The sequence below is a fragment of the Drosophila rhopaloa genome, unplaced genomic scaffold (assembly GCF_018152115.1).
Source record: "Drosophila rhopaloa isolate 14029-0021.01 unplaced genomic scaffold, ASM1815211v1 contig_3, whole genome shotgun sequence".
Classification (NCBI taxonomy): domain Eukaryota; kingdom Metazoa; phylum Arthropoda; class Insecta; order Diptera; family Drosophilidae; genus Drosophila; species Drosophila rhopaloa.
In genome coordinates, this window is record NW_025335123.1 from 8322432 (window position 1) to 8350097 (window position 27666).

General features: G+C 41.5%; 1 protein-coding gene across 4 annotated transcripts in view; it reads left to right on the forward strand.

The window, feature by feature from the left end:
* Positions 1 to 27666, forward strand: part of LOC108046407 (homeobox protein cut) — a 72071-nt gene that overhangs the window by 34935 nt on the left and 9470 nt on the right. For 2 of the 4 annotated variants that reach the window (XM_044461257.1, XM_017126060.2), the window contains 4 exons: positions 4102 to 5274; positions 19864 to 20360; positions 21484 to 21662; positions 22898 to 24394. In XM_044461257.1, coding sequence (XP_044317192.1) covers positions 4102 to 5274; positions 19864 to 20360; positions 21484 to 21662; positions 22898 to 24394 — 3346 coding nt within the window. The remainder of the gene's footprint in view (positions 1 to 4101; positions 5275 to 19863; positions 20361 to 21483; positions 21663 to 22897; positions 24395 to 27666) is intronic. The other 2 variants (XM_044461258.1, XM_044461259.1) reach the window with 2 other exon arrangements.

The window sequence follows — 27666 nt, forward strand, 5'->3', positions numbered from 1 at the left end:
CCACCATTTCGATTTCTCGAATCATCTGTCACACTCATTTGCCTATCATGTGTGTGCCCCATTTATGCTGTCGTATTTATACATACCCTATATTCATTTATAGATATATATCCTTATTTTAGCATTTGTGGCTGTCAAAGCGTAAGCTTAACCTCCATTTTCTATTTTTTTTCTTGACCCCCCTCCCTTTGTCAGCGCCTAATGTCAGGCTACAATAATTTTTCGCTCTCATTACACAGACACACATATGTATCTATTTTTAACCCCTTGTAGCCAGCCATCTTCTACTTTTTCTAGAGCTTTATCTTTGGCTTGTGCTGTTTAATGTGTGTGTAATTGTGAAAAACGCTTTGGGTTCGTCGTCGTCTTCTTTTTTTTTATGGGGATTGGGGGCATAGCCTTTTCCCCATGACAGCCTGTCATGTCATGTAGGCGTTTAAGTGGTAGTCATGGGTTAAGGGAGAATCTTTTGAGAGTCCTTCGACTTTCGCAGCTAACTAGAATGTTAGAAAATACAGGCTTCAAAGGAGTAACGGCGTGTGCCACCTCTAACCTCCACCCCCCCCTCTCCATCATTTGTTGTTGCATTGATTTGCTTTGATTTATTGTCCAAAAACCGCACAATGCAGCCTCGCGTGTTAACCCTTTCCCAACTCTTCTGGACAACAACAGGGGGTTGATATGTGCCCCCTCTGGAAAATCAGAAAACCAGAATAAGAACAAGATGAAGGCACTCGAGCTTAAGTTGAAGCACAATTCATAACATTGCCTTCGTACTAATTACAAAAAGTGCTCGCAACCCAGCCTCCCTTGAAAAAGTGCCGTGCGGGGAATGGTGAATGTTGAAATTCAGTAAAATCCAGTGAAATCCAGAGGTCCCGAAGTCCTGACAGCAGCTGCTACTGCTCCTTGCCAAAGAGAGTGAAGAATTCCCCGTTCGCGGGTCTTGAGGCAAGCTCACTTCAGACAAACAGCTTGAGACAATGCCGCATGCTGCAACTTCAGAGGGTGTGGAGAAAATGGGAGGCAGCGGGGGGAGTGGGGTTTTTGGCGAATGAGTTGACATGTGCCAAGCACACGACAATTGCGAGCAAACAACTCAAACACACACACGACACGGGTACGAAAGAAAAAAAATCCCAAAAGAATACAATATAAATAAAATACAGAATCAGAATCAGAAACAGAAACAGGCGCTCGAAATGGAATAAGGACTTTCAAGTTGGACTTGCCAATAGTTGATACAATTGCAGTCTGAGAACGAAACAAATGAGCCATAGAATTGGCAGTTTCATGGGGAAAAACAAAAGATATTAATTTGAAAATATATTGAATTCAATCCTATAGAATTGCCTGAAAAATCTGCAATAGCTTGTGTGATATATATTTTATTAATGCCATCCATAACCATTCCCAATTTGAATTCTAGTATGAATGGAATTTTAACAGACCTTTGGACAAGGGACTAACATTTCACTTAACATTTTTGGTTCGCGCGCAAGAGGTTTTACCCGTTTTCGTGTACGTTTTGATATATATATATACTTTTTTTTTTTGGAAAAATCTCCTTTGAAGTGGCAACCGGCAAAATATTAAATGAAACCCAAAAATAAAAGGGGAGCCGGGGCTGCGCTAAAAGGGTGCTCAATACGGAAATACGAAAAGCCTTGCCTTACCATAAGCTGACCACACACACGGGCCAAAAGGACGAGGCTGAGGACGAGGGGCCATTGAAGTGGGCAGAGCCCCCAAAAACAGAAAAAAAAAACAAAACGAAACCCTCTCCAACTTGCAAAAAAAAAAAAACAAAAAAATAAAAACCAAAAAAATGCCCGGCAAAGCCACCCGCATTTTAGTTAATTAACTCATTTGGTTGGCAACTGCTGCTAAGCCGAACTCGAAATGGGCCAGAATCGTTGGCCTGCCTGGCATTAATTGATTTGCCCAGGGATGCTGACGTTCCAAGAAACTATTTTCACGAGGTGGAAAAACTGGACACCAACAGGTGCTGGCTTTCCCACGGGGATTGCGTTTCAGTGATCGATTTTGGTCCTCTGGTCTGGTCGGTCCAGCAAAAAGTCAGCGAAAGAAATGGAAATGGAAATGGCAATGGAAGCCGGGAATCAAAATGAAAATGAAAACGGAAAAGTATCCCTCTGCCTCTTGGCCATTATGAAAACAATTTTCAAGCTTAAGCAGCTCACGGGAAACGGCAGCCGAGGTCTTAAAACAGAGCAACCACTGAACCACCGAGAGAGAGCCACCCAAACCACCCAGACCGCCCAACCACCCACTTTCCAGCTGTCTGCCTGTGTGTCTGGCATTCGAAAAGGATGTCGGACGCAAAGGACGAAGGACAAAACTGCAGCTCTCTTCCCAGGAGCGCCCAACCACTTGTCTGTTGTTTGTACTTAAGAGCTTTTAAATATCATAAATATATATCTATGAGGAGAGTGGACCCACAACAACCCCCCTCCCCCATCGTAATGAGGATGATGATGTTGACAAATATGCCTGGCAGGGCAAGAAAAATGATTTGCTTTTTGCTTTTCCCAGGCATACTGTCATTAAGCGTACTGAAAATCATCGAATGTCGAACACCGTGGGTTGAGTCACAGCTATTAGGGGAAGTTTTGCACACAGAGGAAGAGATTCTACACATATTCATACCCTTGATTCTAACAAATTGTATGATTATTGCCAGAAAACGTAGTTTTTAGATATTTTCCCAAGTGATTATGTGCCTTGGCAACTTTAATCATACTTGAATTGCTTTAATATCGAATCCACAACCTATCTAGCGCCATTTGCCCATTTCTACACTCTGTGTAACGACTTCCTGCTTAACTTTATTCGAAAATCGGAGAAGGGCCAAAGGAATCAGGGACCTTCATCGATATGAAGTAGAACTTGGCCAAGAACCGGGCAAAGGCTTAAAACTCACACCAATGGTATAGTAGTTTTTGGTTTGCCCATCGACTAATTTCCAAAGTTCTTTATTGCCTGCAACGCCCACTGAAGTCCTGCTTTTTTTGCTAGCTTCCGGTATTTATACAAATAAAATTGCACAAAAACCCGAATCCGAATCCGAACCGAACCAACAAGTACAAATCAACGGAAAATCGAAGCAAAAGTCATTGCCATTTGCTGCTTGGGCTTAGGCAAAACGGAATGGAAGCCTTAAAACTTGGGGGAAATCCTGATTCTGGTCTGGGTCCCAGACTAATTTGCCAAAAAAGTTTGCACCGCATATTTTTGTAACCTTCTTCTTCGGCAGTTCTCTGCTATATATATTTTTTTTATTTTGTTTTTAGCCCAATGGCTTCTGTTTTGTTGTTTTAATTTCTCATTTGGCATTTGAATCCGGAGAAGAGACGAACCCAAAACACCCACCCATCGAAGGTCAGGTCACTAATAGCAGGGAAAATTTTCAAGTTGGGCTTATCGATACCAACGATAAACTATAAATTTGTTGGTCCTGGCTCTAGATCCTTGCCGTTGTTGTTGTTGCTGGGTTTTTTGGTTGCTAATGCAGACGGAAATACCCCGGAATGTTTTTTAAGCCTTCCGTCTGACTCCTTTTGGCCTATTTGGTTTGTGTGTTTGCGAGTGTTTTGCTGCTCTGGTGCTTTGGCATTTTCGGGGCCGACAAAAGTTTTTGCAACGTATTAATTTGGCTAAATTTAACCCGTAATGACTTTAAAAGTAAAATTAATGAGGGTCGATAGTTGGCTGAGGCTGATGGGAAATGAGAGGAAGGCGGGGCGGTGTAAACTTTTTGCTTTTTGTTCGTGCCAAAAGCAACATATGTGCCTGACACTGCTGCTTAGCTTCTAAAGGGGTGATGGTTCTTTGAGGTCTCATGGAAAATATATCAAAATCAGTTTGTGTGATTAGATGTATAAAATAATTAAATTAAACTTATTAATTTGATGGTAAAAAGTAAATATATATGGGCAAAGCAAACATTCTCAGTGTACGTAGTGGTCTCGAAACTAAACAAATGGCAAAAAACTAATGAGAACTCTTAAATTATTTATTTTGATACAAATTTAAATCCATAATTAATAATTTTATTTGAAAAATTTCTATATATTGCAGCGCGCCACTCTGGCCGAGAAGGAAGTGAACACACTCAAAGAGCAGCTATCCACCGGCAATCCCGAGAGCAACCTCAGCAGCGACAACAGCGACACAGCAGCAGCGGCAGCAGTTGTTGCAGGTGCAACAGCAACCAACGACAGCGAGGAGGAGCAGCAGCAACAGCAGGCGGGTATCGGCGGCATATTGGAGAGCGACAGCGACAAGCTGCTGAACAGCTCCATTGTTGCAGCGGCCATAACGCTGCAGCAGCAGAACGGCAGCAATCTGCTGGCGAACACAAATACGCCGTCGCCCTCGCCGCCGTTGCTCAGCGCCGAGCAGCAGCAGCAGTTGCAGAGCGGTTTGCAACAGAGCGGCGGTGTCGGTGGTGTCGGCGCCTGCCTCAACCCGAAGCTCTTCTTCAACCACGCCCAGCAGATGATGATGATGGAGGCGGCAGCTGCGGCAGCAGCGGCGGCATTGCAACAACAGCAGCAACAGCAATCGCCGTTGCATTCGCCGGCGAACGAAGTTGCAATAGCCACAGAACAGCCAGAAGTTGCAGTTGCAGCAGCAGCAGCAGCAGCAGCAGCTCCAGTTGCCACTAGCAACATCAAGAGCGGCAGCAACAGCAGCAGCATCAATCACACCGGCAACAATAGCAGTCAGCAGGACGAGGAGGAACTGGACGAGGATGAGGAGGACGAGGAGGAGGACGAGGACGAGGACGATGAGGAGGAGAATGCCTCGATGCAATCGAACGCTGATGATATGGAGCTGGATGCACCGCAAGAAACCAGAACTGAGCCGAGTGCAACAACCCAACAGCAGCAGCAGCAGCAGCAGGATACAGATCTTGAGGAGCCCAAGGATGCGGGGGAGGCTAGTTTAAATGTTAGCAATAATCATACAACCGATAGCAATAATAGTTGTAGTCGAAAGAACAACAATGGCGGCAATGAGAGTGAGCAACATGTGGCCAATTCGGCTGAGGACGATGATTGCGCCAACAACAACACAAATACCAGCAATAACAACAACACCACCAGCAACACAGCCACCAGCAACACCAACAACAATAACAACAACAACAACAACAGCAGCAGCGGCAACAGCGAGAAGCGCAAGAAGAAGAACAATAACAACAACAATGGCCAGCCTGCTGTTTTATTAGCTGCCAAAGATAAAGAGGTAAGTTTCTGCTAACCGGAAGTTAAGAGTTACAAAGAAAATGTTAACCTAGGTTATCCTAGTAAATTTCAACTATTAGATCGACGGGATATAAGCTGTTAAGTTGCCACTTATCTAGACTGTCAAAGTTAGATGCTTTAATATCTGAAAGTATATTAAACATAGTTTAACCAGAGGTTAGGTTGTGATAGGGATTGCTTATATCATGGTGTTAAATCAAAGTCCTTCTGTTAAATAGTACTCACAAGATAGCTTGGAAATTCAAATTGATTTTAGACTTGAATAAGACTACTTCAAATGTTAATATACATTTAACTACGGATCAGCCTAAAAGTTAACCAGTTGTTTAAAGCTCTTCGCAAATAGGCTTTAAGTTAAAGTGGCGTTTTGAACCCTGTTGTTAGCCCAAGTACCATGGATTAAGCACAACCCCATGAACATCAAACTGCTACTGTCTGCCCAGGGAAAAATAAAACCAAACTTTAAGTGACTTTTTAATTTAATAAACTGTAGCGGACTAAGGTCGAATATCCTTGAAATAAGCAACCCACCCACCGACAGACAATTACCCAGCGCAATGAAATGTAAAACCGTTAAGATTAGACAAACGTCGCCACCCACACCGGAATTTCGGAATGTGCGAGTGTGTTTTGGGGCAAAAGGATGCCATCGGTTGCCAAAAGGAGTGAAAGAAGCGTAAAAAAGTAGCAGGATAGCCAAGGAGAGGAATTTCAACCGCAGACGACGACGCACGACTGACCGACCGCCGCCAACCCAAACCAGTACGCACAATTGAGAAAACACTTGCACAAATAAACAAAACCCCACCCCCCGGCCCGCTTTTCCACCCACTCTCGGCCACTTTTCTTGTAATTTTCTAGCCAAACAAAAAAAATGTTGCCCGAGTACGGCGAAACCGAGACCGGGAAAAAATAGAAAACAAAAATTCCAAAAAAAAAGAAGTAAAATACAAGGCAAACAAATGAGCTGCGGGACTTTTGACTTCTTCTTTACACGCCCAAGAACAAGAAGAAGCGGCAAAAAGGGACAAACAGGCAAAAAATAAGCGAAAAAAAACATACAGCCAGGGATTTGAGCCTTTTTCCCTGGGACAGGAAAATCAACCCAACATCAAGCCAAGGGAAAAAGTTAGAAGGAAACTTTTGCGGCAAGCAAAATGAGGGTGGGGGGGGTGGTTTGGTGTTCCAAGGACAAGGACTAAAAACAGGGGGTGTAAAGTGATATCATTAAAATATTGACAAGACAATTTTTACGCCTACAAATTTGTTGAATGCCTTTGTTTACACAGCACCAGATGAAAAGGGATGGGAAGGAAATTAGGGAGATAGTATACCATTGGATTTTAAGTGGGTTTGCAATGGAAAATATACAATATATATAGTAGATTCAAGTTCAGAAACAGTATTTTCTAAATTGAAATAACGTTTTATAAGTCCAAAGAAATCCCCCAGAAACCAGCAAGATAAAAACCTACCAATTTCCCTAATGCAAAAATAAGAAATAATCTTCCCTGGTTTGCATTCTTTCTTTACGTAACACACACCGCATTGAATGATTGCTTATCCAAAAAAAAAAAAAAAAAAAAAAAAAACAACCCGTGGAAAGCTTTGACTTGAAGTGTTTCGTTGTGGCTTTTTGTGCTGATTTGAAGATGTGCACACGGGAGTGTGGAGCATTGCATTTTAGCATCAATCATTATCATTTGCCATTAAGTGCAACGGCAGCAGCTTCTTTTCCATTAGCAACCCCTAGGTGGTACTGAAAAGAAAGGAGAGCAAAAAAAAAGTGGGAAAAGAAGCGCATTTCTTTAATGTTTTATCACTTCACTTGGCCAGACACCAAGCCACCCAACCACCCATCCACTGCCTTAGGTTGGATTTTCACAGGGGGGGTTCGGTTTTGGGAATCAGTGGGGTTTTTGGGGATAAAATAGAAGCAAGGCATTCAATTTATTTCTTGTGAATAAATGTGTTTCCAAAAACAAATGATTGCTTGCCCCCTTTCGGCACCACTGTCCTTCTCCACAACCCCCCTTTTGCGCGACTTTGGCTTTTAGCCCGCGTTTTCCCTGCGTTTTGTGCGCGTTTTCTTATTTGAAATCCATTAAAAGCTATTTTGGCCGACTGTTGGTGGGCCCAAGCTCATTAGTTTGATTACTGGCGCCCGGGCGACACCTCACCACCCCCCACCCTCTCAAAAAACCCCCCATTCGATGCAACACCCACCACCACCCCCCCCAAACCGTCGACCATGCACAGCTGTGATAAATGCACTCGACTGACAACTAAATCACTTATGAACGCTGCTGTGTGCGTAGATTCAGATTTATCTGTTACACATGTTCATAAATATGCGACAATATTTTTTTGTCCTCGAAGCGGCAGCCAAAGATGATCGACAGGAATATAAACGGAGAGGCCCTGGGATATATCTACAGTTGTGGCCAAAATATTGGTGGTGTTTTTGGAAAGGAATATTGAAATCTAGGGGAATTTTTTTAAAAACACTCGATGGAAATATCTGATTTGTTAGTTAAGTTTGTAAAAAATAAGAAATACGTATTATTCTTTTTTCACTACCACCATATTATGTTAAGCACAGCTGTCTGTGGCGCGAATTTTTGCACAGAAAACATGTTAAATGGAATTGCAACAGTTGTTTGTTGTTAGAGTCGGAGTGCAGCAGCTCCTCGTTTTGCTGTGCGTTTGTTTTGGCTATGAGGCATGTGTTTATTTTTTCGCAGAAGTGCATTTTTATAGACAAAGTGCTTTGGGCCGCGTCTCGCTTCCAAAAATAAAACGCAACAAAAAATAATCAAAAAAACAAAAAGAGGAGAAATATTAAACGCTTCTTGACAGGGCAAACAAATGAACAACAAATTAGCAGCAAGTCAGCCAGGGCAGCTTCCGCTTATATTTTGTTTTGTTACTAATACTAATCACATATTATTTTCAAACACAAACGACACGTTCGGTGGCACTTTGTTTAAAACATTTTTTTTATCACACGCGGCAAACAAAAACAAACAGCATATGCGGAAAAAACCAGCGGAATACAAGAAATGTATTTATTAAATAACAAATTCAACCGCATCTGTATGTCGCGATTTCGCTTTTTTTTATCTGCCTCTACAAAAAATGTGTACATATATATATATATATATATTTATAGAATTTCTTTATCGAAGTATTTCAGCATATTTATTTTATGCACAACAAAAACAATGACGGAAAAAAATGCCAAGCCCCAAAACGAAATCAATTTTTTATGGACTTTGTTTTGCGGCTAGATTTAGCTGTTTATCCTAACACTAGGGAGTTGAAAAAAAAATATAACAAAAATATATCTGATTAGGAGTGAAAAAAAGCCACAAAAATTTCTGGAGTGGCCCATTAATAGGAAGTCATTGATAAGTCTGTGGTTTCATTCTCCCAGCATTTGATTAGCTTTAAATAAATATTTATGAAAAATATAAAAAGTGTTTACATTATATATTATAGAAATAATTATATTTGAGTTGTAAAAACAAGCAAATAAATTATTTTAATACCAAGAAATACCTAGAACTATTTCCAAAAAATATGACTGATAAGAAAATACCGATTACCGAGCACCCAATTTTCAGTCCCGCATCTCGTCAACAGCAATCCATTGACCAGCATAAAACCGACAGCTCGGGCCAGAGATAGATAATCGGTTTAGAAATAATAGAAATAATCATAATTTTTCATGCACAAAATTCGATTTGTGCTTATCATCGCGTGACTGCGATCCCCATTTAATTCGATCCCACGATGGGCACCCAAAAATTATTATTATAACTCTCGCATTGACTGATGGCTTTCTCGCCTAATTGGCATTGGAGTAGATGTTTTGCACCCATATATGCCGATATATACCAATTTGCTTGGCCAGACCGTCTGCGTCAGAGTAAAAAACCCCGAAAGGGTTGGCCGCGAACTCATATATTGTACGTGCCACAGTTTGGCTGACAGACCCAAATATTTGGATACACGCTCCAGGCCAAAGACAATGATAGTGTTATTTTTAAATGCGAATCGAGCGGAAAATCCATCAAATGTCTAACGCAAATGGTCTAAAATTAAACCCAGCCGTCAAATTTAGCATGCCATAAAAGCAGATCAACTGTTTAAACAACTCATCGATTCGATCCCCAAAATAATATTTGTCAACTCTCGCTCATTTCTCTCCTTCTATCTCTCTTTTTCTAATCAAACAACATTTTTGAATAGCTAATCTTTGATTCAAGGCAAGAGCTCAATTATTTTAGATTTATTAATTTGATTCTCATTAGGTTTATTTGTTGTTTTTTGCACTTGTCAAATGTTCGAAATTGAAACGAAGCAAAACCAAATTATTGGCGATTATTCGAATTTAGTATGAGTTATTATGCCAATCGAAGCTAAAGTTTGACTACAATATTTTCGGTGCGCTCCACAAAATAATGAAACGGGTGAGGGTTGAAATATACTCGAATGTATATATGTATATATATACAATTTACGTATCGGATTAGTGGCTTAGTTATTGAAATGGTCTCTCCACTTGTCATTAGTCTCAATTCGAACACAAAAACGAACGAACTGAAATGTACAAAAAGACATACGGCGAATAATAAATAATAATAATGCAAATACAAATACAAGCCGCACAATTGCAATTATTCAATTCAAATCAATCAGCACACGAATACCATGGCACATGGATTTTACTGGAGACATTGAGCTTAGTTTAGGACTACTACTCTGCCTGCAATGATTGCTGCTGAATGTTGGATGTTGCTGCTGTGTGTTGCTGTTGCTGCTGCTGCTGCTGTTGCTGCTGCTGCTGCTGCTGTTGTGCTTATCGTGACTGTTGTTGCCTTTTGTATTTGCTGATTAAAGTGAAAAACAGTCATTATCGTGTACAGTGGCTTAGGCAGAAAGGGGTTCTTGACAAATCAATTTAGCATTAGTTGTAGTTTAAAAACATGTTTTTGTATTCATATCCCTAAATTAGCAATTTCTTAATTTGTAAGACATAGCTAATTACCCTATATTAAAAAAAATATTAATGATAGCTGAAGAAAACAAAGCTATCTTATCAGTAGTTGACTATATTCATAGCATCCTTCAGTTAAATTCCAAAAAAAAGAAATAGAAAATGTATATTTCACTTAAAAATCATGCATAAATCCCCTGGGGGATGCGACCTAAGACCCCCTTTTTGTGCGCCCCTGGTCCACACACTGGCACACACCCACCCTCTGGCTTTTTCGACCAATTGCGGATAAATTCAATTTATTTATCGCATATGGATTCTGATCGGCGAGTGCCTGAGCAGTCCGGCCATATAGATAGTGCCTCTCTATCTGGACCCCCCTCTCTCTCTCTCGCTCTCTCTCTCTCGCTCCCTCTCTTTCGCACATTGACTGATTGCTGTGTGTAGATGTGTGTTGATTTGTAATGTGTGTACTTAGTATAGTTTTGTGCTGGGTAAATGTGTGATTTTGATTTTTTTAAATTGATTATTTCCTTATTTTCGTTCGCCGGGCTTTTGTTGTTGCGTGAGCTAGTTCAGTTCAATTTGGAATTTAAAAAAATTATTGTTGATGTTGCTGTTGCTGTTGCATCAGCATTAGCATCATTGTTGGATTTTGAACTTTCCCGCGCCTCATTAAAGGGAAAATCGCTTTTACCCGTTTGCCACTTCATAAATATAGAAAAACATGCACACGGCTCTATCTAATTGGAGGCCATTAAAACGGTGACAAGTCGAAAATGCAATTGGCCAAAAAGAAAAACCGAACTGCCCGTAATTTATGGCCAACAAATAATCGCCGAAGAAGGTGGGTGCTATGTGTGGCTATGTGGCCAAATGAAAAATCTGCCGAGTCTTGGCCCAAAGTCTTGTAGCCATTAATTTTTTTTTTTGGGGGGGGGGGGCTGCTGGGCAAAAGTCTCTGGCAATTTCTGGCAATCTGCAAAATAGTCAATTTCGATTCCACATCGCACCTCTGGGGCCTCCAAGTCAATTACAGGCATGAACGGAAATTTAGCATTTCAATTAGCACAAGACGACACTCCTTCTCCTGTCGATAAATCAAATTCCATTTCTTTTTATTAATTTACCATTAAATTGAGTTTGCAGCAGCAACATGTTGCCGGTGTGCTTATCCCACGGCAAATGGCCAACCCGGCAATTAATTAACTTTGCATTTGAATTTATTATCTTAAAGATAGTGGCAAAAAAGCGTTTGCAATACAGAACTACAGATATATTCGCAGTCATGGCTAAAGTTGCTGTTGCTGCTGCTGTTTTCTGCCTGATGTTGCTGATGTGTTTGATTAGCCTCAAGTTGGCGTTTTTGTTTGCCAACCTTCGGCGATGTGTGTACGTGTGACAGTCCAAAACGATTATTATGATAGATAGCCAAGTACAAAAAACAAGACCAAGAATTTCTTGCAATTGCCAAGATGAAACGGTAGTAATACACTTTTTGCGCGATTGAATATCTGGCACACACAAAAAAGAACTTTAAATAATTTCAGACAAAGAAGCATTTCAAATATGTGGCACTGACAAATTATATATAAATCTTCTATTTTATGTGCTGAAAAAAAAAGCCAGCAATTAACTAGACAATTGATTTCGAATTAAAAACACCCCGATGATGAAATGCCATAAAAAAAAAACGTGAAATATGTCATTATAGCGCCTGCTGCTCTGCATTTAAGTTTCGGGGCCATCAAACGCAGGTCCATTCCCACCCAACGAAATTCGAACAATTAAAAAAGGCTAAGCATAAAAATCGTTCAATTTGGGGCGGTAAATGCCTGGGCTTTAATTAGTTTGCTATGCTGTCGCTTCAATTTTGATGCAAGTTAAGCGCGACATCGTCGCCGGGCCCAACTCCAATCCCCAATCTTCATAGCCATTGCCATCTCATCTGAACTCATCTCATCTCATCTCATCTCGTCTCCGTTTTCGTCGTCGTCATCATCCGCATCCGAGAAATCTCCAACTCAACGCAAATTAAGCGTCGTCAAAATAATTGCCGTGGCTCGGTCAAAATGCGACCGCAGACCCAGACGCACAGTGGGCGTTGTGGGGTTAATTTTAAATTAGTAACACTTGGCTTATATTTTTTCCGCCTTCCAATTATAGTATCAAGTATGCATTTTGGTTTCTGTTTCATATATTAAAGGTATTTATTATTAATTTTTTGGACTTGTTGATATTTGTTGATTGAAAAGGGATTACCATTTTGTTTCATTAATACAATAACATTAAAATAAAATATCATCAATAAGATATTGCAGTTCTTTTCATACCTGTATAATTTTGTTGAAGTATTTTCTAGATTTTCATATATGAACCCACCGTTTTCTATGCAAAAAAAAACCAACCAATTTCACTACCATTTCCTTTGCCCCACCTCGGGCAATTAAAATAAGCTGGCCATATCTATTTTTCCCGACTTCTTTTTCGGTGCTTTTTATGCATTTCCAGTGGCATCTAACCCCCATCTCTGCCGTCTAATAGGAATGAAATTGTCATCAAACGAAGATTGAGTTTAGAAGGAGACGCAGGCGAGTTAATCGATGCACAGACAGCGATGAGGGGCTGAAATTCAATTAGAAGTTGACGCTGATGTTCAAATCAAATTAGTGTCCCGTCATAGTACCGCCCCCTTTTGCCCTGCCACGCCTTGAAAAAAAAATATCCATCGCCGATTTCTTTGGATCGAAATAAATTTCGTATTTGCTTAGCGGCTTTTTTGATTTCATCGATATTTTCTTTTTATTTACCCGCACTTATTTGCCCAACTTGCAGCTGTCGGCAGAGTGACTTTAACCTTTAGGCACCCGCCCCCGCCTCCGCCTCTGCCCCTTTTAACCCCTTAAGTAGCTTTGTGTGTTGCAGTTGCAGACACCTGCTTAACCCCCTATTTTTCATATTTCACTCGAAACAAAAAGCTGGCAAAAAGGACAACTGCAAGCGGAAGGAAGTTGAAACCATTAGAAACTGACAAACCCCCCGTTTGGAATTTTGATACCCATCCGTTCATATTTTCTGATATACATATCCATTGAGGGCTAACACAAAAAAAATAACCGAAAGAGTAAAAAAAAAAATACAAATAAAAGGCACACATACGGAAAACAATGACAGGGACCAGGAGCAGCAGGATCATCAGACAGGATGGAGAGGACTTTCGGTTCGAGCCTTACGACTGTTTGCTCGAGAGATGTTGATTGGCATTCGAGGGTTAAGCGGCAGTGGGGTAATGGAGGTGGGGGGGAGGGGGTTTCCTCCATGCGGGCAGGACCAAAAACAGGACCAAAAAACCAGGACCAAGAGATGAGCAATGTGCCGTGCTCATAAATTATTGTCTAGACTATGATTTTAACGTTTTTTGATTATGAAAGACCACTCAAACACCCCACCGCCTTTCATAAAGAAAGAAAAAAAGCCATATATAAAATAAAATGTTGCTGGCATACACAATTTTTTTTTTTTTTTTGATTTTTTTTCCTTTTTTTTTTTTTTTTTGCGTGTGCAGATATCATATCAATAAGCAAAAGGATTAGACATGTGACTGGGCCCCAAATAACCCATGGACCACCACATCTCATGTCGAGTGCTTATCGACAAAAAATATATAAAAACTGATTTCCGTTTTTTTCGGCAATGTGAATAAAAGTCAAGGGGTTTTTTTTTATTTTGGCCTGTGCCAGGCAGACAATTATTAAGCAAAAGTTTAACGAATTAGAAACAAAAGTGCGAGCTGAGTGTGGGTTGAAGGTGGGCAGCTTTGATTAAAAATATACACATGTACGGGGCTGGGGGGTTAAGGCAAGCAGCTCGCCCACTCAAGGGTTAAATACAGGCAAGGGGCAAAAATCCCTTTTCCATTTCCCCACGCACAAAATGGCAGACAATAAAATCGAAACATAAATCGAAAATTGTAAAATTCTAATAAGAAAATGTGCGCGGCAAAGAAGATATTACCCCCTCCCTTCTCTTGTTTAGAATGATAAAAGGAGTGGGGGGAAGGGGGAAACAGGGGGTCCTGGGAATTGTAAAGCTGTCAAATTTTAATTACAAAACTTTATAATCCAAAAAATACAACAACATCAAGGAGGAAGAAAGGCGAAAGACGAACGAGTTGCGAATTGCGTGCCCCCAAGGGGGAGCTTCAAAACCCCCCTCCCCCGCCCACGAAAAACCCCCTTCGAATCAATTCAATAACTCTGCCGCTGTGTGCGTGTGTGCGTAAATAAGCGAATGAACGAATGACTGACTGACTGAATGAATGACTATTTGACTGACTAACTGACAGCCCCCCTCCCCCCCTTTTCAGCCACCAATCGCACGTTTTCGTGCCAACTTCAACTTGCAAAATGTTTGATTTATGCCTTTGAATTGTTGTAAATTGCCAGGGCCCCCCTCAACCCCTTCTCCCCGGTCGTAGACCCCCTTCTGAAATTTTCCAAACCCAACCCCGCCTCTTAAACGCCCCCCGGCAATTGACAAATAATGCAAAAATTCTGGGGAAATTACCTGCGATTTGAGGTCTTTAAGTTGATGAATTGTCTGTCAGTGGGAATGAATGAATAAGTGAATGAATTAGGCGATTGAGCGAGTGAATAAGGGCGTGCAATCAAAATATTCAATTGAACTGTTTGTTTGCATGTAAATATTTTTGCGAATTTCCGTATGTCACTATTGTGTGTCAATTTTTGATATTCTATTTTAGTTATTGTAAGGCCATCCTTTAAATTTCTTAATAAAGCAATAATGCTGTAATAGGATTTGAGGTGCAACCTAAGAATTTGCCATAACATTTAAGCTTGGACAAGAAGACAAAACCGAAAGTACCCTCATAAATAACATAAACTCAGAAATCTTCCAGATGAATCATTTTTCGATGGGATAAAGTTGAGGGAGGCTGGGTGGTAAAAAAAAAGGGGGAGACTTTCTGTAGGGACTTTCCCATATGTGACCTCTTTCGGGGTCTTTGTTTCTGCTTTATATTTTTGTTTGCTTTTCTCCGCTTTTATTTTTTGTTCTGTTTTCGCATCTTTTCTTTTATTATTTTTGCTTCGTTTCTGTTTGCGCTCTCGCTCGTCATATTCTTTGTTATCTTTTGTTGCAAATTGCCAACTTGGGCATTGCCAGTTGCAAAAATGCAACATCCACAGCGATACAAACGAACAAAAGCCTTGGCGTCAAAGCTCTGGGGTGCACTTGGCAGACTTTAAAGCTCCCTTCCCCCCCCGGAAAATGCCCCCTTTTTTATCACTCGAAGGCCCCGTACCGCCCCGCACCGCCCCCCATCCCACAGCCCCCCTGGAAACATCGCGAGCTACTCCTTTGCCAACACTTGAAACAATCAAAAATCAATGACAAGCTGCACGGCAAAGGACGCACACTGAGAGAAATAGTCTGAGAACACTGTAAAGGATTTAAGCAGCCAATTACGTTTTTCGTATCAGTAAAAACCATTTTTGGTTTTAGTAAAATATAGCGTTCAAGCAAATAAGTCAATTAAACATATTAACTCAATTTTTTATTGCTCATATAACTCCCAAAATTAATGATACAAATCACGGTTTTTTTTCTTTAAGTAAAAGTATATTTTTTGGAGAATATAACAATTTTCCTCAGTGCAGCACATAAAATTCAGCAAGAAGCGGCTGAAAAAAAACCAGTTGACGACATTGAGACGAAGCTTCTTCCCCGGCTGTTGCCTTTTACTCATTTGTCTTTTGGCTTTTTGGAAATTAACAACAGAGTCAACCCCCAGCCAGCCTCCCACAGCCAAACCCCCCGTACCCCCCACCCCCGGCCACCTGAATGATGTTGCTGCTGGCAAAAGTTACCCCTTTTTTATATGCGCTATCTCTATCCATCACTCCAGCCCGCTTCTGCCAGTCATATATATATTTTAAAATTTTTATGCCCGAATGAATTTTAATTCCTTTGACGGTTTTTGCCTTTGCCATTGGCAGCTGACGGCCTAAAAGTCTAAAATAAAAATAAAAAAACGCAAAACAGAAGAGAATTATTTTATAAGCAAGCCCTGAAGAGCTTTGTGTGCGTGTGTGTGTGTGTGTGTGTGTCTTTGATTGCTTATTGTTAATTTGTATTTGTAGATTGGTGTCCCTGTGTGTGTGAGATGCTGCTGCTCGCTGATTAAACCCTTTTTTTACACCCCCACCACCACCCACTCCCTGCTGAAAACCCTTGCCTCATGTGGAATATACATATTTATATATATATATAAATATATATGTGTGTATAGAGACAGACTGAGGCATAACCTTAATTCCTTTTGGCATTTTATGCTTCCTTCTTCTGCACAGAGAAAATAATTGTTGATTTGCATTGTGAGCTTACAATTGTTTTGAGATCATCAGTTACAAATCGAATTTCATTTGCTGGAATTTCTTGAAATTTAATTATATTTTTCTTAATTCCATGTTTTAAGGATTTGTTTGTTTTCCAATAAAATAATTAATGCATATTCTTACAACTTCATTAATAAGTAAATACTTAGTTTCCCTATTATTATTTTTAATACTTTAAGCTTAAATATTTTTCATTGTGTAGGCGAAACTCCTGCTGCCAATTGTGCGACGATTCTCGTCTTTTGCCTTCGAGTGTTTGTTATTGTTGTTTCAGATCCCAGCCTCCTGAAAAACCCCCACCCACCCATATATGTATATATTGACTGCTTTTGTCAATTGTTATGCAAAAGGGTAAAACGAATTGCGGGGGGGAATGGGCACTTTTCGGCTGCTTGGCAATTTTGTTAATTACAAATCGTTTGCTTTTCGCTCGCTGCTAATGTTCCACATTCCCATTCTATCATTTTTTTGGGCAAAATTATTACCCAAACTAAGGAAAAGTAATCCTGGGTAACAACTCTCCTGTCCAGTCTTTTGTCCAGCATTCAGTCGTTTTGTGAGTGGGGGCCGGGAAAAATGTAAATTTTCATAATTTCACAGTCAATACAGGAGGCAAAACCAACACAGTGCCCTGCCACGACCCCCTCCAAAGTATTTGTTATAGTTTGTTTGATTGCTGTTAGAAGCTACACATAGAATAGAACCCCCAACTTTTGCAGCCTCATCAACCACAGAAGAGTTGCAGAAAGTTTGTGTTCTGCTCAAGGGTTGAAAATGATTTCTGATGTCTGTGGGCTGCTGGAAATCCAAAAAGTTGATTTATCGTTTTAATATTTCTTTCGCCTTTTGGCTTTTTGAAAATTTTGTGTGGAAATACAAAAATCGAAATGACAGTTTCGCCCCCTTCATTTTTCGACTTTCATTTGCATACACTTGGCTGTTGCCAAACTTCATTGTCATATATGTTTGCTAATTAAGTTTTTATATATATATTATACCTTTAAATACATTTGCAAAGTACATATTGAATGTAGATCCTGCGGTACAGTTGGCACATGTGTGACTACTCATCTGCAGGACGACGAATGTAAGATGGAGAAAATCCATTCGAGTGTGTTTCCCCCGCGACTTTCGCTAATTACGTTTATTTAAGAAAGCTGAAAAATTTCATTTGCCAAAGGAAAGGGGCCATGTGTACATGATGTAGATGTAGAGCTTCGCTTGTCTGCCAAGCAGTTGGCAATTAGAAGAGCCACCCCTCAATACCGCTGGCTTACCGCACCCATAAGATTTTTATGCAATTAATTTGAGTCGTTTGTCGTCTTGTCATGTCTCTCCTTTCGAAAGGGTGGCTCTTCCAGTGGGTCCTGTATTCCGTATCCCGTATGCTAATGAAAAATCGAACACGCATGGCAACATTTTCATACTACATACTAGATACTACCCCACGATAAAACCCAAACCCTTTCACATGTCCTGGGTCCTTTGATTGATAATAGAATTAACCGGCTGGCGGCTGTTTTGCATTTTTCGGCATGCCACATGGCAATACACGCATGTTGTTGATGCTTTTTTAATGCCAATTATGTGCTACGGTTCTGGCCCATTGTTTATGGCCAATAATCATCAGCCTCGTCGTCGGCCCATCCACAAATATTGATAAAATAGACACATGAAGTGGGGACTCCGTGCTGTGGTGTTCCCATGTTGATGAAATTATTGTTTATGCCCATGTTCGACACAAATCACGCAATGACACGCAAATTCGTAGTTAGAATTATGTTGATTCCTCAACTTATTTATTTGCATATGGGCTTGGGCTTACTTGTAACCCATGAAAACCGCTCGATATTGGTAGTTTTCTTTTGGTTTTGAGTTACAATTCCCGCAAAACATCGAAGTTTATATGGAAAATTATAGGGTTTATTGGCTAGTCTATTTTAATAGGATCTTAGGGTGTTCATTTTTTTTGGCTTATTTAAATACTGTACAAACTGGGCTCTTATTATTAGTAAGTGTGTCGATATATATATAATTTTGGTATACAGGTAAAGTTTTTCGCTTTTGGCCGCTGGCAGATGCGTCAATTAAAAACCGCGCCATAAAATTAATTTTAATCACATAATAACAAATACACACACACACACACAGACACGCACTTATTGGGGGAGGGACACGCCCACCTGGCTGTCATTAAAAAATTTCGTTGCATACCACACGGCGCTGTCGAAAAACTTTATCTTGTCAACTTTCGCCAAGAAACGGGGATCAGGAAAAAGGAGAGGGGGTTTTTTACATACATAGAGGGGGGAAGGGGGGGGATGCAAGAAAATTAAGAGAAGAAAGAAGGGGTGTGTGTGTGTGTTCCCTCAACGCACTTAAGAAAAATTCCCTTGTCAAATTTGCCAATTATCATATTTTCATCAAACAAACAAAGTTCCAAACAAAGCCCACATCGGCAAAGCGGGGGTGGCAGTTCGCTGGGCTGGGGCTTCACTGTACCTGGCGGCATTTGGCGGTCGGGTGGTTTGTTTTGAGGAACGTGTCCCACCACCATCACCGCCATCACCACCTCCACCACCCACAAAACCAGCATCAGCATCAGTCGCTGGCAATCACCGCCGAGCGACATTGACGTCGTTGTTAATTTTATTAAAAATTATTTTATAACTCTCGAGAACTTTTCACACACATACTGGCACACGAACACATGTGAGGAAGTTGTGAATTTTCCCAGAAGGTAAATGGGAAAACACGAGACAACACCAATCGATGGGAAATGGCAATAACATTAGATAAGGGCTTAGATGTGTAGAGCTACAGAAATGTTCGTATAATTACAAGAAACATATAAACTGGATTTTGGAGTGCAAACAGATACACAAGGAAAACTGAGCTCAAATGTTAATATTTTAAGAGCAACATATTAAAAAAAAGAAACAAAAAATTATAAAAAGTATAAGTATACAAATTCTTGTGAGTCGTTTAACTTGACTTCTTGATGTTTAGTAACTTGATCAACCTTGACCTTTAATACTCTTGCCTGAATGGCCAAGAGACTAATAAGCTTATTTATTACTGAGCAGCTCCATTTAATTTGTATGGAATTCCAATTTGCTAACTAATTCCCCCTTTTATTTGTTTCCTTCAGATTAAAGCACTTCTGGACGAGCTGCAGCGCTTGAGGGCACTGGAGCAGACGCATTTGGTGCAAATCCAGCGATTGGAGGAGCATCTGGAGGTCAAGCGGCAGCACATAATGCGATTGGAGGCGCGTCTGGACAAGCAGCAGATCAATGAGGCACTGGCCGAGGCCACCGCCTTGGCGGCCGCTGCTGCCACCAACAACAACAACAACAGCCAGAGCAGCGACAACAACAAGAAGCTGAGCACCGCCACCGCACCGCTGGAAGCCTCCTCATCGATTGGCGATCTGGCAGAGGCCACAAAGGCCACCGTTCCGGCGGAGGACGAGGACGAGGACGAGGATCAGGCCATGCTGGTGGACTCCGAGGAGGCGGAGGAGAAGCCAGAGGAGCCGCATCACGAGGAGGACGACGAGGAGGAGGAGGAGGAGGCCGAGGATCGGGAGGCGGTCAATGCCACCACCACCGACAGCAACGAGCTCAAAATCAAAAAGGAACAGCAGTAAGTACATTGTATAAGATAATATATAATAATATATTTACATAATATAATATATTAAAAAGGATATCTAGTTCAAAGGATATCCTTCAAGATTCCCACAAAATCAATTTTGTTTTCTTGATCATATCAGTAAAAACATTTCATACAAATTTGCAAATATACTGTAACCCAACTGATTTTAAATTTAACAAGAAAGGAAAGCTAACTTCGGGCGGAGCCGAAGTTTATATACCCTTGCAGAATACTCTGTAAATTATATTCTCCAAAATTATTCATATGATGCATTCTTAATACTCATAAAAATCCCAACTTCCTAACTTTAAAAACACCAAAGTTATGGCATTTCCAATCGTTCAGTTATATGGCAGCTATAGGATATAGTCGGCCGATCCTTATGAAATTTGGTAGGTCGGATTGATTGGCCAAATATAAAACCCATAGAAAATCCCAACTTCCTAACTTTACAAACACCAAAGTTATGGCATTTCCGATCAATCAGTTATATGGCAGCTATAGGATATAGTCGGCCGATCCTTATGAAATTTGGTATGTCGGATTCATTGGCCAAATATAAAACCCATAGAAAATCCCAACTTCCTAACTTAACAAACAGCAGAGTTATGGCATTTCCGATCAATCAGTTATATGGCAGCTATAGGATATAGTCGGCCGATCCCGGCCGTTCCGACTTATATACTGCGTGCAAAGGAAAGAAGGGTGTGTGCAAAGTTTCAATTCGATATCTTTAAAACTGAGAGACTAGTTCGCGTAGAAACAGACAGACGGACAGACAGACGGACAGACGGACAGACGGACAGACGGACAGACGGACAGACGGACAGACGGACAGACGGACAGACGGACAGACGGACAGACGGACAGACGGACAGACGGACAGACGGACATGGCTATATCAACTCAGGAGGTGATCCTGATCAAGAATATATATACTTTATAGGGTCGGAGATGTCTCCTTCACTGCGTTGCACACTTTTGACCAAAATTATAATACCCTCTGCAAGGGTATAAATATATATATAGAATACTTTTTCTTCTATCTCTTAAAACTATATTCATTTAATTTATAAATGGTATTCATGTTACGTATTTATTGGCTTTTCAGCAGTCCGCTGGATCTGAATGTGCTCAGTCCGCAATCGGCCATCGCCGCAGCAGCTGCAGCCGCCGCTGCCGCCGCCTGCGCCAACGACCCCAACAAATTCCAGGCGCTGCTCATCGAGCGGACCAAAGCTCTGGCCGCCGAGGCGCTCAAGAATGGCGCCAGTGATGCCATCAGCGAAGGTGAGTCCCGAGTTCGCGTATCAGCTATCAGCAGGGATGTTTTTTTTATGTTTTAGCAGGGTGTATCGATTTGTAAAGATTTGGACAGGAATAAAATACAATAAACTATAGAAAATGCATTAGGTAGTCACTTGAAGGCAATATAAATATCTGTCTTTTTTTTGTCTAAATTTTTTTCATTTTAATTTCTTTTCTAAAATCAAAAAAAAATATGCCTAATCGTTTGATTTAGAGAATTTCTAATAGAAAAAGTAATAAAAAAAAAAACGAAGAGAAAAATTGTACAATATTGCAGAGGTATAGAAATCGATCCACCCTAGTCAGTACTGTACTTCCGGTTTGTCTTGCTGCTGTTTGCCCCTCCTCCTCCTCTCTTCTTCCTTCCTTCATCCTGCCTCCTCCGCCTATCCGATATTTCTTGGTTTTATCAATCGCTTTGATTTGGAACCGACGACGACTACGCTGTATTTCTTTTCTTTTTTTATATTTTTTTATGGTTTATTTGACCGCTTATCGCCGGCGTAGGATAAACCTTCAGAGGAGAAGAATAAGCTGAGAAATATGTGGGCGGGTAGAGGAGGGGGGAGGGGTGGTTGGACGGACGCAAGAAGGGAAGGGGATTCAATGGAGCAGACGGCGCCAGATTTTATGGGCCAAAAAGGCAAACAGCTCTCCTTTCTTTTTTTTTTTTTTTATTTTAACTGGCCTTTTATTTCCACCTCTGACAAAATATTTGCATCGGGCGAATGTGAGCGTTCGATGTTATTGTTACTGTTGTTGTTGTTTTTTTTTATACCAATATTATCGTTGTTGTTGTTGTTGATGTTGCTGTTGTGTACTGCATGTTTATCGATAGCAGAACGACACACTCCATCACTCTTTATCGCAATTTTCAATCATAAATCGTTTTTATATACCATACAATATATAATTATATATTTATATAACATATATATATATACTCCAACACACCAGAGATTCTTTGTTATTTTGTTGCACTAAATTGGCGAAAATATAAAAAATACGATCTAAAAATAAAAATATTGATATTGATTGAGAAAAAACAAAGAACCGGCTAAAGACAAGTTTTGATTCATTTTTGGCGTTTTGTTCCATGGATGTTGTTGACCAAATACAAAATATCGAAAACAAAAACAAACAAAAAAACAAAATTATGATCTTGCTTTAAAAAGCAGCAACAACAAATAGCCCAATTTGTTTGTTGTTATCCCCAGAAATCAACCGAAATGCAGATGATGATGAAGATGAAGTAGTGTCGCCAGCAGCAACTGCTGCAACACTGGCAACATCTGCAACACATGCAGTAGCAACATCAGCCACATCAAGTGATAAGCTGCCAAACGAAACGGAAGCGAAAGCTGGCACCGAAATGGCGCCCAAACAGGAAGTCGAAGATGAGGATGACGATGAGGTGATCCTGCCGGAGCAACTGGTCAACGATTATTGGCGACGAGGTTTCGAATCGGGGAATGCAAATAGCACCAGCAGCACCGCAATGCCAGGGAGCAAAACGCCAACAATTTATCAAAATCTTAGGGCCGAGCAGCAGGCAGCACAATTGCTGCCGCCACCGCCACCTCCACCACCGCCACCACTCCCGCAGCAACAACAGCAATCACAACAGCAGCAACATCTACACTTTCCACAGCAACAACAACAACAACAACAGCAGCAGCAGCAACATGGACCCTCGTCCACAGCACTGCTTAGTCAACTGGTTAACTCAACATTTTCCAACTCTTCCAACTCTTCCCGCCTAGATGCCCACCACCACCACCAACACCAACAGCAGCAGCAGCAGCACCTTCACCAGCAACACCACCAGCAACAGCAACACCACCAGCAACATCTCCATCAGCAACACCACCACCATCTGCAGCAGAACAGCGGCAGCAACAGCAGCAATCCAGCGGCCAACGACAGTTTGAACCACCACCATGGACACCATCTGCACGGGCACGGCCTGCTGCATCCTTCGGCGGCGCACCACCTGCACCACCAGGCGGCGACCGAGTCCGGTTCGAATTCGAGCACACCGACAACGGGCGTGGGTGCTGGCAACAATCCGAGCAACAATGGATCGTCGAACAGCAGCAGCAACACGGCCAACAGCACCACCGCCCAATTGGCCGCCAGTTTGGCCAGCACCCTCAACGGCGGCAAGTCGCTGCTGCAGGAGGACAGCAATGGACTGGCCGCCGCCGCCATGGCCGCTCATGCCCAGCATGCGGCGGCCTTGGGACCGGGCTTTCTGCCCGGCCTGCCGGCCTTTCAATTTGCCGCCGCCCAAGTGGCCGCCGGTGGCGATGGACGGGGTCACTATCGGTTTGCCGACTCGGAACTGCAGTTGCCGCCGGGTGCCTCGATGGCCGGGCGGCTGGGTGAATCGCTGATACCCAAGGGGGATCCCATGGAGGCCAAGCTGCAGGAGATGCTGCGCTACAACATGGACAAGTACGCCAACCAGGCACTGGACACCCTGCACATCTCGCGTCGCGTAAGGGAACTGCTGTCGGTGCACAACATTGGCCAGCGGCTGTTCGCCAAGTACATCCTGGGCCTGTCCCAGGGCACCGTCTCCGAGCTGCTGAGCAAACCCAAGCCTTGGGACAAGCTGACGGAGAAGGGACGCGACAGCTATCGCAAAATGCACGCCTGGGCCTGCGACGACAATGCCGTCATGCTCCTCAAGTCGCTGATACCCAAGAAAGGTGAGTGGACTAGCCAGTAAGCAGATGTAGTGGGGGTTAAGTGGGTTGGACAGGTTTCGCGATATTAGGCCCGTGCACCGAAGAAGTTTAGCAAGTCGAACACTACTCCAAATAGTCAGAGGATCCAATAAGTCGATAAAAGTAATGATACCCAAATTAAACAAGGTTTAATGATGACTACAACATTTTGTTGGTTTAATTGAACGATTACATTGTGTTCTTTTAAAAAAAAGACTTCTTAAAGTTTGGGAGAAAAGTAATAAGTAATTATTTATTTATCAATATTAGTTTATCCCCATTTTCTGTGTCCTCCGTTTTTAAACATTACTTTGTAGAACAACTTATCAGTTCGTTGAACTAGTTTCAAACCAAGCCAAAACCCGATGCAAGCCTTTAGGCCATAAACGATTGAAGAGAATCCTTCAACTCGAACTTCAAACGATGTCCTCGCTGTTCCCCTTTCTCTTTTTGATTTTCTCTTCGTTTTTTTTTTTTTTTTTTATTTTCTGCGGCTTTTGGCGTTTTTCATTTCGTTTGGCCGGCGGCCAAAACATTAAATTGTGAAATTTTAATTATTTTTGATTTTTGCGTATAATCAACGTGCCAACAGCAGCCACACAGCAGCAATAGCAGCGACAAACTTGACGACGCCATTTTCCGGGGGGTAGAGAGGGGGTGCGGCCGCCGGGGGGAGGGGGAGGGTGCCTCGTGGGGGGGTGGTGGGGGGTGGACCAAAGAGAGACATTTGCGGTGCAGTTGGAGCGGCCATTTGCCTGTCGCCATAAATTTCGGCAAATTCGCACATTAGGCGTGAAAATGAACAGGAATTCGTTTCATTTTGTCTCGTTTTTTTTTTTTTTTGCTTTTCAATTTTCATTTTTCGTTTTGTTTTTTTTTTTTTGCTTAGTTTAGTTTTAGTTTTTCATTCACGGTAGATCTTGAGACATGCATTTAATGGGTTCATCTATGGGTACACAATTATCCGTACACTCCTCATTTCCACCACAATCATTGGAATTTATTCAAAATTGTTAATTAGTTTTTATAGAAGGGGTCTATTTTGTAGTACTATTTAAGCCCCCCGCTGAAGTGCGCCCCTGCTCTTGTTATCTAGTTGTCTTGGTTTCCCGCTCCCTTATTGATTAGTCATCAATTTTATGGCCGGAAAACTTTCCGGCGGCGGGAAAAGCGAAAATATGTCAATGCAAAAGTATGTTTAAAGTGCCAGCACGCATTCGTAGCCCCCTTCCCCCTCTTTTTTTTTCACCGACGCCCCTGCCGCAAAGTTAATCAAATGTGTGTGAGTGTGCGTGTGTGTGTGTTGGTCTAAGTGCATGCAAATGTTGACAATTAATTTATGACGATTACTCATGGCAGCTAAACTAACTGTGACTGTTTATAGAGAGGAGTTGCTAATGGCAGGGGCGTTGGGAGTGGGGGCTAAAGTTTACTTCTGGGGGGGGGGGGAGGTGGTGTCGACCAAAGGCTAAAGTGCAACAGAGGTTATCCATCTTTTTTTGAACTACCTTTGCTAATTATAAGCAAATATGTAGTTGGGCCAGAAGATGTCAATTAGGGACTTAAACAAAAAGGATACAAATTTTCAAATGATTCCAATATTTGTATTTGGTAAATAATTTTTTCATTTCGATCAGTATGCAATTTTCCCTAGCTTTGATACCGATTTTGTTTCAAGTGCACTTGCACCCTTCTTCTAAGCACCCCCCCAACCCCCCCTACCCCCCTTGCGCTGCACGCCCCTGTCAACTCTGTTGGTTAACAATACTTTGAAGTCATTGTGGCAAAAGTTAACCCAGGATGCGCGTCAATGAATTTTGAATTGTAATTGTTTAAAGCGCGTTATGAACGAAACGGTTAAAACGGAATGGGGTGGAGTGGGTGGATGGGTGGAAAAAAAAAGGGGGCGGAGGCAGGTGGTTCGACGAGACGACTGCCGTGACAATTGGTCTGTGAAAGGCTTGAAACAAAATACAACAGAAAAAATCATAAAAAAAAAAAAATATCACAACAAAAAATAAGCATACATATAGCGAACAACGTGAAGTTGAATTAAATGTAAACAACAACCAGCGATGACGACAACAACAACAACAATAACAACAACAATAACAATAATAACAGCAACATCAGCAACAACAACAAATCGCAACTGCAACTGACTTCAACGAGGCATGCAAAACGTTGACGTGCCGAGCGTTTGAAGTCGTCTTTGTGGCTGGCCAAAAAGAGGGTGGTGCACCGGGTGGTTCTGTGGGTGGTGGGTGGTGGGTGGTAGTGGTGGTGCACCACTATGGGGTAAGGATAGCACAACACCACTGGCTTGACGCAAAAGTTTTTGCGTTTTGGGTTTGTTTTCCCTATTTCTTTGCCTGCTGCTATTTGATTTTCTTTTTCTGTTTCTTTTTTTTTTTGTAACGACAATTGTTGCTTTTTAAACTGCTGGGGGTAACGAGTTCAAAACAGGGCAATATCGATAAAAGGTTAGAGGAATAGATTAGTATTTTAGGGTTATTATGACTGGCTTATTGAACACTTAATAGTATGATTTGATTACTGCATATTCACAACTCCCTTGCAAACTTAAAAGAGTTTCAAAAATATGTTATTATATTTTGTTTAAGGTAACGTGTTCTAGATTTAGTTTCTTTTTTAAAAATAACAGCAATCTTATCTCAATAAGTTTGATTTTTTATGGGGCTCTCAAGTCCTTTCCCCTATTTTTTTTGTACTCACCCCCTCTCTCGCTTGAGCAAAGTTTGCTCAAAACACAAACGCACAAAAAACTGTTGACAGGACTTTTGCAGAATGCTGAAACGAAAAAAAATACCAGGGAAATAGGAAAGAACAGGGGGAGCTAAGTGCTCAATTGAAACTCGTTTAGCATGCTGCTCAAAGCCAAGGCAAATACAGCGCAAAAAAAAGGAAATTACGCGGCGTATACGTAATGACAAAAGCGGAGAATGGAGTTTGTGGTGTGGGGGGAGGAGTTTTGAAAAGAAGGAGGAAAACGGAGCCATTATAGCAGCTAATAATACTAGCATATTAACACATAATTTTCAGCAGACACTGCCGTGTTGTCGTCTATTTGCTTTTAGCCAGGCCAACTCGGGCCAGGCCAAAAAAAAAAGAGTGTCGCACTCGCACTCGTGCCTAAGAATAGAACCAAAAACACAACGCACACGGGATTCGACAAAACAAAAGCATTCCAAACGCCAGAAGATGCGGCTGAATAAAAACAAAAAGAAGAAAGG